The 15,012-nt window shown below is 60.9% G+C and overlaps 1 protein-coding gene across 3 annotated transcripts; it reads left to right on the top strand.

Moving 5' to 3' along the window:
* The first annotated feature begins 172 nt into the window (after positions 1–172).
* Positions 173–14,934, top strand: GAREM2 (GRB2 associated regulator of MAPK1 subtype 2). 3 transcript variants are annotated; one of them, XR_013349551.1, is made up of 7 exons: positions 174–344; positions 2,951–3,091; positions 9,115–9,245; positions 10,107–11,174; positions 12,078–12,247; positions 12,537–13,741; positions 14,752–14,934. XR_013349551.1 is itself a non-coding variant. In XM_077843848.1 (6 exons), the coding sequence occupies exons 1-6, from the start codon at positions 233–235 to the stop codon at positions 13,537–13,539; spliced, it is 2,625 nt and encodes an 874-aa protein (XP_077699974.1). In that variant the 5' UTR covers positions 174–232; the 3' UTR covers positions 13,540–14,934. The 3 variants fall into 3 exon arrangements, 2 of the variants coding, with proteins under 2 accessions (XP_077699975.1, XP_077699974.1); XM_077843848.1 differs by having other exon boundaries at positions 12,537–14,934; XM_077843849.1 differs by lacking the exon at positions 2,951–3,091 and having other exon boundaries at positions 173–344; positions 12,537–14,934.
* Positions 14,935–15,012: the final 78 nt, after the last annotated feature.

Here is a 15,012-nt window from a genome sequence, read left to right as displayed (position 1 = left end):
GGGCGCGGGCGGGGGCGCGGGGAGGCGGGACTTGGCGGCGGCGGGGGCGGGGGCGGGGGCGGGGGCGGGCGCCCCGCGGGGAGGCCGGCCACGTGACGCCGCAGCCGGGGCCGGGCGGCCAGGCGGGGAGCGCCGCGGCGGCCCCAGGAGGCGGCGGCGGGCGCGGGAGCCCGGGCCGCGCGGGACTGGCCGTCGGGGCCCCGGGACGGCGGCCCCCGGGGGCGCCCATGCGATGGAGAAGCTGGCGGCCGGGCTGGCGGGCCTGCGCTGGAGCATGGGCGCCTTCCCGCTCGACCTCATCGTCAGCCGCTGCCGCCTGCCCACGCTCGCCTGCCTCGGGCCAGGTACGGGGTGCGGGGAGGTCGGGGGCGGGGGCTCCCGGGCAGGTCGGGGGCCGTGAGGACGCGGCCCCCGCCCCGCCCCGCCCCCGGCACCGGCCCGCGCGGCCCCCGGCGGCGCCTTCCCTGGAGACCCGGACCGGGACCGGGAGCGGGAGCGGGGCGGGGGCGGGGGCCGGGGCGGGGGCGGGGGTCCGCCCCGTCGGCGCAGCCCTGCCTCGGGCTCGGGCTCGGGCTCGGACCCCCGCGCGGCCGCGCCCCCTCCGTCCTTTGTCTCCCGCCCCTCACCTCGACCCTCCCGCGTCCCTCGGGCCTCGGACTCGGTGTCCCCAGGGCCGCCCCCCGCCCGGCCCCGGCCGCCCCCACGTCGCGCCCCACTTGCCGGGGCCCGGGGCGCTCTGCCGACGGGGCTGCGCGTGGGGGCCCGCGAGGGGCCGTTTGGAGGCAGGGGGCCGCTCGGCTGGAGGAGGGGCGGGATCCGGGGCTGGCAGCCAGGCCGGGGGTTTTGTGTGTGAGAAGAATAGGGGTTTGGCCCGCGTTGGCACACTCGCTTCCCTGAATGCTAATGGGGCCCGCGGCCGCGGCCCGCTCCTCCCCGTGGGGCCGCAGCCCTCCTGCCACCAAAGCGGGCACCGGCAGCGTCAGGCTGTCCCGGGGTCGCCCCCCGAGGCGGCCTCCGGGCCGGGCCGTCCACAGAGGTGCTCGGCAGCCCAGCGTCGTGGTCGTGCTCTCTGGGCCGTCGGCCTGGGATCCCGAGGTCAGTGTCAGCATCAAGGCTGCTGTGGCTAGGCTGGCCCTGGGTCCTCCCTGGCCACTCCCCACACATCCCCCTTTGCACCCCGTCCTGGGGGGCCTTTCTGAGCTCCCCGGTCTGGGCAGGCCGCTTTTTAGAGTCCCTTGACTCCTCTGGCACTCCTGACCTGAGGCCCCCCGCACCCCTTGGAGTAGTTTATTGTCTTAACGCTCGGCTGCAAGCTCCTTGGAAGAAGATCTCCTGCTTAACAAACATAATGGGCCCACCAAACCACTGGATGAGCAAATAGACAGCTGGTGTGGGGGCCTAGCTGTGACAGTGGTGGCTATGGCTGGGGTCACCATGAGTGTGAATGGGTGAACAAAAGTATGTCTTGAAGTCTTAAAAGCCCCCCTACGCCTGACCATTTGGGAGAGGCCCCTCGGCGGGAGGAGACTGAGCCGTGTCAGTGGGGCGACAGGCTCTTGTCTCTGGGCTAGGTGGCTGTGCTGGCTCAACTGTTGGGGACCGTGACCCATGGCTGTTGATGTGTGCCCTGTGTGGCTGTGGCCTGTGTCCCTGTGGAAAGGCAGGCTGGGCTTTGGAGAGCTCTAGAAAGAGCTGCAGAGTAGGAGAGCTGCTTGGGCTCCCGGAGGGGAGGGGAGGGGCTAGAGGCTGAGGAGGAAGGCTGGGGCACCCTCCAACACAGTAGGAGCCAGCCCCCACCAAACCATGGACACATCCTCCCCATGTATTTCATGGAGCCCTCTGTCATCAGGATAAACCACTTCCCATGGGGTTGGGTGGCAACAATTTAAAGTTGTGTCTGAGGGCTGGGAAGGAGGCGTCCCCCACCCCCTCCCTGCCCACCAGCTGCAGCCAGGAGACCGTTCCACCGGCCTCCTGGAAGCTGGGCCAGCCCCTCCTGCTCCCCTGGAAACCGTTGCTGGGATTGGAGCCTCCTGGGCCCAGGCCCCTCCCGACACCTCTGCCCCAATGCAGCTTCCCCCAGAACTAGGCCCTCCCCCCATCCAAGTCCTCCCCAGCCCCCAACCTCATCACTGTGCTCCGGAGACTGGGAGGGTGAAGAGCTGACAAAGGGGAGAGCCAAGAAACAGCTTCTCTGAGAGGGGCTAGGGGGTATCTGAGACCTTCTTCCCTCTCTCTTGAGGTCCCCTGAATGTAGGAGCCCCCTGTGGCAGTGGGTGCAAAGGGGCTGCTGGGGAGAGAGGCAGGAATCTGCTCCTCCAGGCTGTTCTTCTGCCCTGAGTGATGTATGGCTCTAGGGGAGCCCTCAGCTGAGGCCCACAGCGGATAGCCCTGTCTCAGCCCTGTGTGGGCCCCAACCAAGGCCCTCCTTGCCTGGCTTAGGCACTGACTTAGGGGCCAGCTCTAGTGTCTGCTGCCCAGTAAGTCCTCGCCCGCCCCCAGCATGTTTGCTGCTCCCCTCTGGGAGTGCCTGGACATCCTCCACTCAATGGCAAAGGCGGCCTGTTTTCTCGGTTCACCTCTCTTTCCACTTCCGCTTGGATCCGAGCGCTCCTGGGGGCTGGAGGACAGGGCTGTTCATCTGCTGGGAGGTGCGCCCCCCCTTTCTCTGGCCCCCACGCAGCCCTGGGCCTGGGACAGCAGGTGGCCCAGGCCAGTGGTGAATGAAGGACTCTGACTGGGCTGTTTGCTGGGACCCTGGGAGATGGGGCATGACTCACAGCGCTGCAGCCACAGTGGCAGACCGCCTGTCCCTTGAGCATTGTTGACCTGGACAGGGATTGTGGGGAGCTGTCCCAGTCCGGGGCTTGGTGAAGAAGTCAGCCTCCCTACTCTCTCTGCCCCTCCTAATGTTCACTTTACCTTTCCTTCCTCTTCCTTCGCCTCCCAGGGGAGTATGCCGAGGGTGTCAGTGAGAGAGACATCCTGCTCATTCACTCCTGCCGTCAGTGGACAACGGTGACAGCCCATACCCTGGAGGAGGGCCACTATGTCATCGGACCCAAGATTGACATCCCCCTGCAGTACCCAGGTGTGCCCAGCCAGGGACAGATGACACAGAGCTCCTGGGGAGTGTAGGCAGGACGGTAGGAGGTGGGGCTTGGGAGCAGCTGTTGGTGACTGCCCTTGGAGCCAGGGATGAGCAGGGATGAGCGAGGGCCCACTGGCTGGCAGTGGGTGGTTAGGGTTAGGGCCCAGTGTTTTGTTTTGTTTTTTTTTTTTAAGATTTTTATTTATTTATTTATGAGAGACACAGAGAGAGAGAGAGAGAGGGAGGAGAGGCAGAGACACAGGCAGAGGGAGAAGCAGGCTCCATGCAGGGAGCCCGACATGGGACTCGATCCCGGGTCTCTAGAATCACGCCCTGGGCTGAAGGCTGTGCCAAACTGCTGAGCCACTGGGGCTGCCTAAGGGCCCAGTGGTTTTCATATTGTTCTGGGGAGTTCTGGGTTTCTTGTTGCAAACCTTTTGGTTCACATTTTATTTTAAAATAGATCTTAAACTAATGATTAAAAAAATACCAACACTCTCAAATTGATACGAATCAAACCTTAACTCCCCGTTAGAGACCTTGAGTGTGTACCATGAGCTGCCTCATTAAGCCTTTTTTGTACAGACCCTCAACGAAAATATGGCCAGAATCTTTTCAGTAGTGTGCAACCCAGACTCCTCAGAAACACAGGGATGCTCAGGCTGATTTATAGCTGCATGGGTCGGCTCTAATCCTATTCTTCCCAATTTTTATGTTAAACTCATTGTTTTCATTGATTGACCTTATAAGGGAATGCTAAAATTTAGACTTTTAAATAAGATGATGCTAATGAATTTCTACTTTTATCTTTTATATATATGATGTTGACATCCTATATCAGATTTTGTCTGCAGAAAAGATTCTGCTGGAAAGGGAAAGTCCAGCCCTTATATTTCACACATCGTAAAACAGATGGTTTAAGAGGGAAGTGACTTGCCCAGGGTCATACGGCTAGTAAGCAGCGGAGCTCGGGCTAGAACCCAGGTCACCTGACTCCTGGGCCGGTGCTTGCTGGCACCACACCAGCAGTGCAAGTGTGTCATCACGTGGGTGGGCAGGGTAGGAATCTCGTGGCCCCATCCCAGCAATGCCCCCATGTGAGCCCAGGATTGCACAGTTCCTGTGTGTTAAACACATGGCTGTCTTCCAGACACTGAGCTGAGCATTTCATCATTTTGTCCTCACAGCCACTTATTAACTCCATCTAGCTCACAAACTGAGGCTCCGGGAGCTTCAGTAGCTTGCCTCCCACCCCCAGCCCTTCCTGGGTCTCTTCTGAAGAAGGAGGACAGAACTAAGACAAAGGCTTGTGCTCTCTACAACAACCCTGCGAAGTTGGTACCCCCGTAACCCTCACACCCCATTTAAAAACAGAAAACCCAAGTGTCTTTCTGACCTGGGGTTCCGCCGGGAGCCCTTGAGAAGGTTTGCTAGAAATTTCCCAGGCTGGGTATCTGGTGTTGGTCCAGGAAGAGGTCCCAGGTCCTCGTCTTGAGATAAAGCAAAAATTGGGGAAAGTCCTCAGTGACAGAGTGTGACTTTACTGTCCTTCGTCAGTTGTGTTATTGAGAATCTGGGAAACCAAGGCACAGAGTCTCCTAGGGAAGAGTAAGTGCAGGAGGCTTCTAGCCCTTCCCCTATGTCTTTTGGTGCCCCTGAGTGCATGCAGACCCTGCGGTCATGGGGTGACAGCTGGCCTGTAGGAGAGGCACATCCCCATCGCATCTTTCCGGTGGGTGGTTCTGTGGGGGAGGGGACGCCAGGCCCCTTAGCGGGAGGGGCGGGGTGATGAGGAAGCTGAGAGCACAGCTCCAACCCCACGCCAGTTCCTCCTAATGAATTAATAATGGGGTGGGCAGGGGCAGGGGCAGCGGCTGCGGACCGAGAGCCTCTCAGGGAAGGCGGGGGAGGGGAGTGTGCAGCCCAGCACCCCGAGAGGAGGGAGAGGAGAGTCGGCAAAACTTGGTTGCCCCGAGGCAGCCCCCGCCGCCCTGGGTGCGGGGCCAGGTGGTCTGGTCAGTGTTGGCCTGCACTCTGGGAGCTAAGCTGTATGCTCCCATTTCACAGATGCGAACACTGAAGCCTCCAGACGTTAGTGTGCCTAAGGTCCCACAGCTGGTCGGGACCCGACTAGGTCTGTTGGCCCCCAAGTCTGTACATTTATCCACCATTCTTTTTTTTTTTTTTAAGATTTTATTTATTCATGAGAGACACAGAGAGAGAAGAGAGAGAGAGAGAGAGAGAGAGGGGCAGGACACAGGCAGAGGGAGAAGCAGGCTCCCTGCAAGGAGCTCGATGTGGGACTCCATCCCGGACCCTGGGATCACGCCCTGAGCCCAAGTCAGACGCTCAAGCGCTGAGCCACCCAGGCGTCCCTTATCCACCATTCTTGAGGGAACGGAGGCCGGCGCGGGTGCTGGGAGGAGGGGGGAGAAGCAGGGCCGCGGGGCCAGGGAGGGCAGGGGCAGGGGCAGGCGCCTAGGCCCGCGGGCCCTGGATGTCTCAGGACGGGGGAGGCAGGAGAGGAAGCTGCAGGGGGGGTGAAGGCTTCCCGGGGCTAGCGCCTACTCCCGGGAGGGCTCCCTTCCTTCCTTCCTCCCGCCGTAATGACCGGTGCTGGGCGGGGGCTGCGGCCGAGGCTGGTGCCGCTGTCATGGTTACATCGATCTGCCGGCCACATCCTCCCCGGCTGCAGCCCTGACTCGCTCCCGCTCTCCCCACGAGGCTGCTGGGGGTCGGGGCTTGTGTGGCTGGGGGGACGAGCCCAGGTGGGGGGGGCGCCACCCGGGTCGGAAGGTGGCAGCTCTGCAAGTCCTCCTGCAGGACCCCCGGAGCCCTGCTCCCTGCCGGGCCCAACCCCTGTATCCCCACCTGCATCCCGGCAGCCGTGGGGCCGGGGCACATCTTCCTACAAGGGGCTCCCCCCAGTGGTTAGGGCAGGACTTGCCTTCCACCTTTCTCCCCGCCACTGGCCCTTCGGTCTCTGCAGTCTCCCTGCTTTCCTGCTTCTGCTGATGGGCTCTGTCCTCGGTCCTCCTTTCTTCATGCCCAGCACTGGGGAGGGGTGGTGAGGGGTCCTGCATTTGGGATGCTGGCTGGGTTTTGGGGAATCCAGGACCGCCCCACCCCCAACACACACACTGTATACAAAATGGTGTTGGTGTCCATGCCAGGAGTACACTGTGGGCATTTTTCTGGGAAGGGGGTTCCCAGAAGAGGGTTGCTAATGAACTTGTAGGATTGAGATCCTCTGCTCTTCCTCTTTCCTTGAGCCATCTTCCCTGGCCTACCTGAAGACCCCTCCTGTGGGCTGCTGACCTTCAGTTTGTTGTTGTTCTTCTTCTTCTTTTGAGATTTTATTTATTTGAGAGAGGGTGCAAGAGAGCACAAGCAGGGAGCCCAATGCAGGGCTGGACCCCAGGACCCCAGGATCATGACCTGAGCCGAAGGCAGACACTTAGCCGACTGAGCCACACAGATGCCCCCAGTCTGTACCACTGACCAGGAGTCCTGAGGCCCTGCACCCACATGCTCACCCCCTGGAGGGCCTCACTTGGCCTCCTCAGGACTGGCTCCTGCCCCTGTGTTACTTCCAGGTTCCCAGTTAGCAGTTCTGCCAAGGTCCATTTTTTTTTCCTTCCTTTTTCTTCCTTGTAGTTTCAAATTTTTATTTCAACTCCAGTTAACATAGTGTGCTATTAGTTTCAGGTGTAGAATGCAGTGATTCATCGCTTACATCCCTGGTGTTCATCAGGCCAAGAGCCTGGATCCCCAGGCCTCATCTCCCCCGGCCCCTGCCCCCCTTCCCCTGGGAAACCTCAGTGTATTGTCTTTTGTTAAGAGTCTGTGTTCCCAGCTCCGTTTCTGACCGCGCTGGTGACCCGCCCCCTGTCCTCCCCCTGCCTGCCCCTAATCTGCCACCCGGGCCTTCCTTCCATGCACCTCTCACTCTGCTCCATTTCATTGTTCCCTCAGTCGCTGTCCCAGCCCTGCAGCAGAACTGTCACTGGCTGACTGGCCGCTCCACTTTCTTTAGAGAGTTCAACATGGATCTTGGCATTTCCTTGCCCAAAACACTGTCATTGCTTTAATTTCTTTTTCTTTTTTTCTCTTCCTTTATTTTGGGGGATGGAAGGAGGCTGTCAGGTGACCCTTTATTGAAATACTTTCCTTTTTGGTTCTTAGCTAGCCAGGCAATCCCCCCTGCATCATTGCTGATGCCTGGTGTCATGAAAGTGGCAGCCATCAACACTGCAGTCCACAGACTGGGCAGTCCAAGATCTCTTTAATAGTTCCAGAGAGTTCTCTAGCTAAAGATCCATGCTGCTTTTATGGGGCAGTGTTGACAATCTCCTCAAAAGTGACATTTCCACTGTGACTCGGGTTTTTCTGCTTCTGTCTCTTGGCGGTTCCGTGAGGGCTTGATGATCAGAGCAGAGGCGGAAGGTACCATTTCAGTCTGGGCCTGTTAGTTCCGAAGGGTCAGTGTCCCTCTTCTCCCCAGACCCTTGCAGTCACTGCTGGCCTGGGCAGTGTCCTCCCTCAGCTTATTTGAGGGTCAATCTTGGGGACCCAGCAGATGTGGCACCAACTTCCCCAGGTATAAGACTTTGATCTTGTTGGGGTTGAATTTAGGCAGCATGGTGGAGGCAGCTCACCAGCAGGGACAACAGAAGGAAGCGGCCACATTGGCTTCCTCTGAGCTGAAAGCCAAAGGCTCATTTCTTACTGAGTAGAGCCCTTCCGCCTTGGCCTGGCATTCAGAGCCTTTCATCCCCTGGATGCTGCTTCCCCTGCCTCAAGTCCAGGGCACGGGCACTCCCCCTTTTGGGCTGGCAGTCCGCACCAATTCTTCCATGTAGACCGTTCTGTGAAACTCTTATAATTCTAAAGATCCCCTCAGGAAGGTTTCCTGTAACTCCGTGGTCGTCTGGCTTTGTAGCCCCGGGTCCGTCGTAGCGCCGGCCCCAGCCCACCATCACTGGGGGCTCCCTGTTACACCCATTCCTCCAGGATTACCTAGGTTTGCACCCTCTGTTGGGTCTAGTCCAGCATCTGGCACCCACAGGGTCCTCCATAAATGTTTGTGGGATGAATAAATGCTGGACCATGACTGTAGCAACCACCTGGAAGACTATGGAAGCTAAAAAGCCACCTTGTCTTCCCTTGGCCTGTTGGCCACTCACCTAAGAGTCTCCTCTGTCTGTGGAAGGCCTGAGAAGAGGCCATCCATCCAGATGTGTGGGAGTTTCACAGCTGTCCTTGCTCTCATGTAGGTGGACACATAAAACATGGGTAGCCAGTGAGGTGAGACAGTTTACACAAGGGTGTCAGCTTCATGGATTAGCCTCCTTCTTGGAAAGTCCATATCCTTTGAGGGCATCTGCCAAGCCAGCCCAAATAGTCCTAGAGTGTAGGCTCCGAAGGAGGGGATTTTGCTGGGCTCAGGTCAGAGGCCTCTGAGATGGTGGGGCTAGATGTTGGAACAGGGCAGGGTCTGGGAACAGAGTGGAGTCTGAGCAGCTCTCCTGGGGCCTCCCAGGCCTGGGGCCAAGCCCCTGTCTGCCCAATGCTCAGCAACCCACACTTGATACACTGGATGCTAGATCCAGACAGGGCCCCAAATCAGCTGCTCCTGCACCCTCCTCCTAGGTGAGGACCCAGAGCGGGGAAGGGACTCATTGAGGGTCACAGAAGGTCAGAGAAGGACTAGGACAAAAATAGGAGGCAGCATCTCCAGTACCACACTGATGCTTGGTTAGAGGCCAGTGGTGTGTGCAAGTGTTTGGCTGCCAGTTTGCATCTGGATTTCTCTGGGCAGGCAGCTGCTAACCTCCTCAGCTACCCACACGCTCTCCATGGGGTTCTAGATACTGGGTCTGTGCTCACCTTCACCCTTGAGCCACCTCCCACTAGTGCCTTTCTGCCTGCCTGCGTTCTGGAGGGGCTGGCTGAGCTGAGGATAGCAGAAGTAGGGAGTGGCAGGCAGGCCTGCCCTAGCAGCCTATGTTCCTCCTGTGTAGGGAAGTTCAAGCTCCTGGAGCAGGCCCGGGATGTGCGGGAGCCAGTGAGGTACTTCAGCAGCGTGGAGGAGGTGGCCAGCGTCTTCCCTGACCGCATCTTTGTGATGGAAGCCATCACCTTCAGTGTCAAGGTCAGTCCTTGCCACACCAGGCACGATGCCCCCACACTAGTTAGAAGGTTGCCCTTAGGCAGAAGGTGTCCGTGTGGCTTCTGGCAGTTCCTGGATGGCATTTGGCATGATTGGGCCATATGGAAGGGTTAGTTGTAGGACCCTCTGGTCTGCAGAACTTTCTGGAAAGGTGGTGAAACAGGAGTTAAAGTGTGTGTGTATGGAGCATCATGCTTGATTTGGAGACCTTCAGGGCAGCCTGTCCTAGTGTCCACTGGTGTAAGGGTAGTGGCTTTGGTGGTGGGGGGTGGGGACACAGTACCAGCAGTCCCCCACTTGTGTACAGATAGCTCTTTACTGTTTACAGACCCTTATCCATCAATTCATTACTCTTCACAGAAGCCTTGTTGAATGGATGGAGCATTTTTTTAAAAAAAGATTTTATTTATTTATTCATGAGAGACACACACACACACACACAGAGGCAGAGACATAGGCAGAGGGAGAAGCAGGCTCCATGCCGGGACTCGATCCCCGGTCTCCAGGATCACGCCCTGGGCTGAAGGTGGCGCTAAACCGCTGAGCCCCCCGGGCTGCCCAGGATGGAGCATTATTGTGCCGGAATTGTAAACGACAACGAGAATATAAGTTGTCATTTACTGGATGTTTTCCAAGTCGATCGCTGTACATAGAGCAAGTCTTCCAGTAGGAGTTATCACGTGAGGCGAGTAGGACCCCGAGGTAGCTCATGCAAGGTTGCACAGCTGCCCTGTGGCCTCTGCAGGCGGGGAAGGTGGGCCTCCTGATGGGATGTGAGCCCGAGGAAGGGCGTCTTTCCCCGGGGCTCCGGCTCAGGCCTCGCCTGGCTTCTGGGCTGCGCAGGTGGTGTCGGGCGAGTTCAGCGAGGACAGCGAGGTGTACAACTTCACGCTGCACGCGGGCGACGAGCTCACACTCATGGGCCAGGCGGAGATCCTGTGCGCCAAGACCACCAAGGAGCGCTCGCGCTTCACCACGCTGCTGCGCAAGCTGGGCCGGGCGGGGGCGCTGGCCGGGGTGGGCGGCGGCGGCGGCGGCGGCGGCGGGGGCCCCGGGGGCGCGGGGGCCGCGGGCGGCGGCGGCGGCGGCGGCGGCGGCGCCAGGCCCATCAAAGGCAAGATGCCCTGCCTCATCTGCATGAACCACCGCACCAACGAGAGCCTGAGCCTGCCCTTCCAGTGCCAGGGCCGCTTCAGCACGCGCAGCCCGCTCGAGCTGCAGATGCAGGAGGGCGAGCACACGGTGCGCGCCATCATCGAGCGCGTGCGGCTCCCGGTGAACGTGCTGGTGCCCAGCCGGCCGCCGCGCAACCCCTACGACCTGCACCCGGTGCGGGAGGGCCACTGCTACAAGCTGGTCAGCATCATCTCCAAGACCGTGGTGCTGGGGCTGGCGCTGCGCCGCGAGGGCCCGGCGCCGCTGCACTTCCTGCTGCTCACCGACACGCCGCGCTTCGCGCTGCCGCAGGGCCTGCTGGCCGGGGACCCGCGCGTGGAGCGCCTGGTGCGCGACAGCGCCTCCTACTGCCGCGAGCGCTTCGACCCCGACGAGTACTCCACGGCCGTGCGCGAGGCGCCCGCGGAGCTGGCCGACGACTGCGCCAGCCCGCGCCGCGCGCGCCTCTGCCTGCCCGCGCCCCCGCGCGCCCCCGCGCCCCCGCGCGCCCCCGGCCCGCCCGGCGACGGCGACCAGGAGTACGTGAGCCCCGACTGGGCCAGCGCCGCCGAGGCCGCCGCGCCGCCCGCCGAGATCCCCTACGAGGAGCTGTGGACGCACCAGGCGGCCGAGGGCCTCGCCGAGGGCCGGGCCCGGCCGCCTCCCGGGCCCGATCTCATCTCCTTCGGGGCCGCCGGGCCGCCCAGCCTGGAGCCCGAGGCGCCGCCGCCCCCGGTGCCTCCCAAGTCCGAGGCGGTGAGTGGCCGCGGCGTCGGCGCGAGGGTGACCGGCGGGAGCGAGCTGGGGACGCCCCCCAGGGAGGGCGCCGGGCGGTCAGCGAGACGCAGGTTCTGCCGGGCCCAGCCTCCAGCCCCGGACCGGGACGGGGACCGGGGCCGGGAGGGGAGGGAAGTGGAGGGGAAGGACTCAGGGCCGTATTGTCCTAAGGAATACTGGAGACCGTGGCGCTGGGCGTCCTGGAGACAGCGGCGCTCGTAGGTCCCTAGCTTGAGAGGATTTGGGATGAGCCCTAAGGTTCCGCGGAACGGGGGTCCTGCCAGTTGTCCGGTGGAAAGAAGGTCCCATGGTGGATTAAGTTTAGAAAGACGCAGCAGGCGATTCCTGGCCCACCCCCTCCTCACTTTGGAGCCATACAACTTTGGTTTATTAAAGGCTCTGAGAAGTCCTGCGCCAAGGAACCCTAGTCGTGCCTAACGCAGAATTTTCCAACCATACTCGTCCCGGAAAATAGCTATTAACATCCCAGGGAGTCCACTAGGAGTATTTGGTTTATAAAGAAGGAACCCAGATGGTAGAGACTTGTCCTTCCCTTTCTTCTCCCTGTCACACCACTGTCCTTTTCCTCAAGGAGGGACTACTAGGTCGACTTATCTGTTTCCATCTACTTTTGTATTCTTGTTCTTACAGTCATGGTGGATTTCCAAGGCCTAGGAGGTGGTGTGCGTGTCGTGGGCCCTCTTGGAGGGAAACAGGCTGCAGAGGCTGGGGGTGGGGGGGTGGGCAGTGAGTAGTTGCAGGTAAGGCAGAGGCAGCCTCGTGGCAGTGTCAGTCCCTCCTGGCCCGGCTGCCTGGGACAGGGAAGATAAGGAGTGTCCACTGCTCAGGGCAGGGCGTGGAGCTGTGGCCCTCTGCTTGCAGGTGAAGGAGGAGTGTCGCCTGCTCAATGCACCCCCCGTGCCTCCCCGGGGTGGCAGTGGCGGCGGCCGGCTCTCGGGCAGCCCCCCGGTGCCCCCACGCTTCCCCAAGCTGCAGCCCGTCCACTCACCTAGCTCCAGCCTCTCCTACTACTCCTCTGGCCTCCAGGATGGGTGAGCCCCTTCCTTCTCTCGGTGTTGGGCCTTCCTAGGTGGGGGGGGGGTGCAAGGAGGAGGGGAGGGGGGCCCGCACCGAGGGAGAGGAAGAGTCCAGGCCTGCCGGCCAGAGCCTGTGGGTCCCTGAGCGGTTCCGAGCAGTCCCCGAGCGGGCGGGCGCCCGTGTGCCGAGATCACAGCGGCGCTCTCTGGCCCCGCAGAGCTGTGCGCTGCGTCCTGTGTGTGAGCCCGGGGCGCCTCCCTCTGCGCTGCCTCACCTTCCCTGTGTGTGTCTCTCTGCCCACAGGGCAGGTTCTCGCAGTGCCAGTGGCTCCCCGTCGCCGGACGCCTACTCCCTCTATTGCTACCCATGCACCTGGGGAGACTGCAAGGCGGGCGAGGCCTCCAGCCGCCCGCCCCCGGGACCCCTGCCGTCGACCACGCAGCCCAGCCAGGCCACCCGGGCCCTTGCAGAGCCCCTGGGCAGTCGAGCGGTCTCCCTCCTGGGGGCTGATCCCCCGGTGAAGGCGTACCACAGCTGCCCGCCTCTGTTCAAGCCCGCTCACCCCCAGAAACGCTTTGCTCCGTTTGGGGCCCTCAACCCCTTTTCGGGGCCTGCCTACCCCTCAGGCCCTTCTGCGGCCTCCTCTTCTGGGCCCACAACCAGCTCGGGGCCCCTGGCTACCTCCAGCCCAGCTTTCTCTCCAGGCCCAGGCTCACCAGGCCAGGCCTATTCCGTGGCCCCCACCTCCTCCTCCTCCTCCTCTGAGTGGCAGGAGCCCACCCTGGAGCCCTTTGACCCCTTTGAGCTGGGCCAGGGCAGTTCTCCAGAGCCTGAGCTGCTGCGCTGTCAGGAGCCCAGAGCTGGGGGGGCACCCTGCCTTTCTCCACTTGGACCCCCCAAGGCCTTTGAACCGGAAGGCTTGGTGCTGCGGCAGGTCCCTACCCCGCTGTCACCAGTGGCCCTGCAGGGGCCCGAGGCCAGTGGGGCACGGCTCCTTCTGGCCCAAGGGCGCCTGGAGGGGCCTCCTGCCAGTCCCCGGGAGGGGGCCGCGGGCTGGGGAGGCCGGGATGCCTCCTCCTGGCAGCCCCCTGCTGACCTGTCTGCGCTCTCTCTGGAAGAAGTCTCTCGAAGTCTCCGTTTCATTGGGCTCTCAGAGGATGTGGTGAGCTTCTTTGCCCGAGAACGCATTGATGGCAGCATCTTTGTGCAGCTCAGTGAGGATATCCTGGCGGATGACTTCCACCTCACCAAGCTGCAGGTCAAGAAGATCATGCAGTTCATCAAAGGCTGGCGGCCCAAGATCTGACGTTCCCAGCTTGTAGCTGCACAACTGGAATCCTTGCACGGAGGCCCTGGGGGTTAGCCACGGTCTGCGGGGGGACAGCACTGCCAGAGCGGGTCCTGCCTGCGAGGAGAATCTATGCCAGACTGAGGCAGCTAGGCAGCCCCTCAGAAGTGAATCCAGGGGAGACACGCTTGGAAATGGGGACATCTGGCCTTTGTGCAGAGTAAGTGGGGAGGGGGTTGGAGGCAGCAGTGCACGCCTGGGCCTGGGGACACATTGCTGCGGTTCCCATGGTAGGGAGGGGCAAAAACTGGCCTTCATGGTGACCTGACATCCTCCCATGTCTTGATGTGGAGCTTCAGACATCTTGCACTTCTCGAGCTTGTAGGTTCAGGTTAGTGACAAGAGAAGAAGATGTCCCATAATCGAAGCACAGATCTCCCAAGAGCCCTCCTCTCCTCTGTGTTCCTTGGGCCTTTGGCCTAAGTCGCCCGAGTCTGGGTGCCTTTTCCATTATCTCTGGGATGCCCTTCCCTTGCCCTTCCCTTCCCCTTAGGGCCCTGGCCCCGAGTACAGGTGTATCCAGTACAGGTCTGTGCCATTGCCCCTCTGAGGCTCCAGCTCTGTGCGCTGGTTCACGGGTGAGGACTCTGGGAGAGCACAGCTCTGCTGTTGACCTGCTCATCTAGTTAAGGGAGGCAGATGCTCCCCTGACGTCTCTAGTGCCCAGGCTTCTGCCTTCTGTCCTGCCGGGTCGGGTCCCATCTGAGAAGCTTCTCAGTGGAAGAGCAGGTACATTGAGGTCAGCTGCTCCTGGGTTCTAGAGGCAAGTGGCCTTCTGCCCATCTCCTGCCCCCTTCGTTTGACTGGCAAACACAGGGTGTATCTCTCCGGTTTTCTGTCGCTGGCACGGGACGGGTGGGAAAGAGAAAGCACAGTGGTTTGGGGAAACAGGCTTTCTCCCCGCTCCTGGAGCTCAGGCCTCCCACACGTGTTCTTGTGCCTCGCAGTGGGTGTCTGTGGCCTGGACCTTAGGCGTGGCGATCTGCTTGTGCCTGGAGCAGGCTGGCTGTTGTGTACAACCACCCATCCCCCTGTGTTCTCCGGGTTTCACTGCCCCAGAACCACACTAACTCTCCCCATGCCACTAGTGTCAGGCCCCACACGGACCAGCCTTCTCTGCTGCCTTATCTAGCCTACCTAGATATTTATTTCCTCCGTTTTTCTCTTAAGAGTAGTGAAGCCATGCTGGTGCTCATGCCCTGAGCAGATGCCTCCGCTCCAGGGGAAGGGAGTCAGGAAGTAGAGCACACAAACTGTGATCCTGAAGCATTGGGTTTCCTTGCCGATCACTCTGTGAATCCTCAAGGACTCGTGAAATAAATGCTAGAGCACTGAACAGCAGTGCGGTTGAAATTCTGGGTGTCAATGCTCTCTTCCTCTGGAGGGTCCTGAGAACTGACAGGCACAATGTGTAGGCCTCTGGGTACAAGA

The sequence above is a fragment of the Canis aureus genome, chromosome 12 (assembly GCF_053574225.1).
Source record: "Canis aureus isolate CA01 chromosome 12, VMU_Caureus_v.1.0, whole genome shotgun sequence".
Classification (NCBI taxonomy): Eukaryota; Metazoa; Chordata; class Mammalia; order Carnivora; family Canidae; genus Canis; species Canis aureus.
Note: the sequence above shows the minus strand (reverse complement) of the source record. Positions and strands in the feature narration are given on the sequence as shown.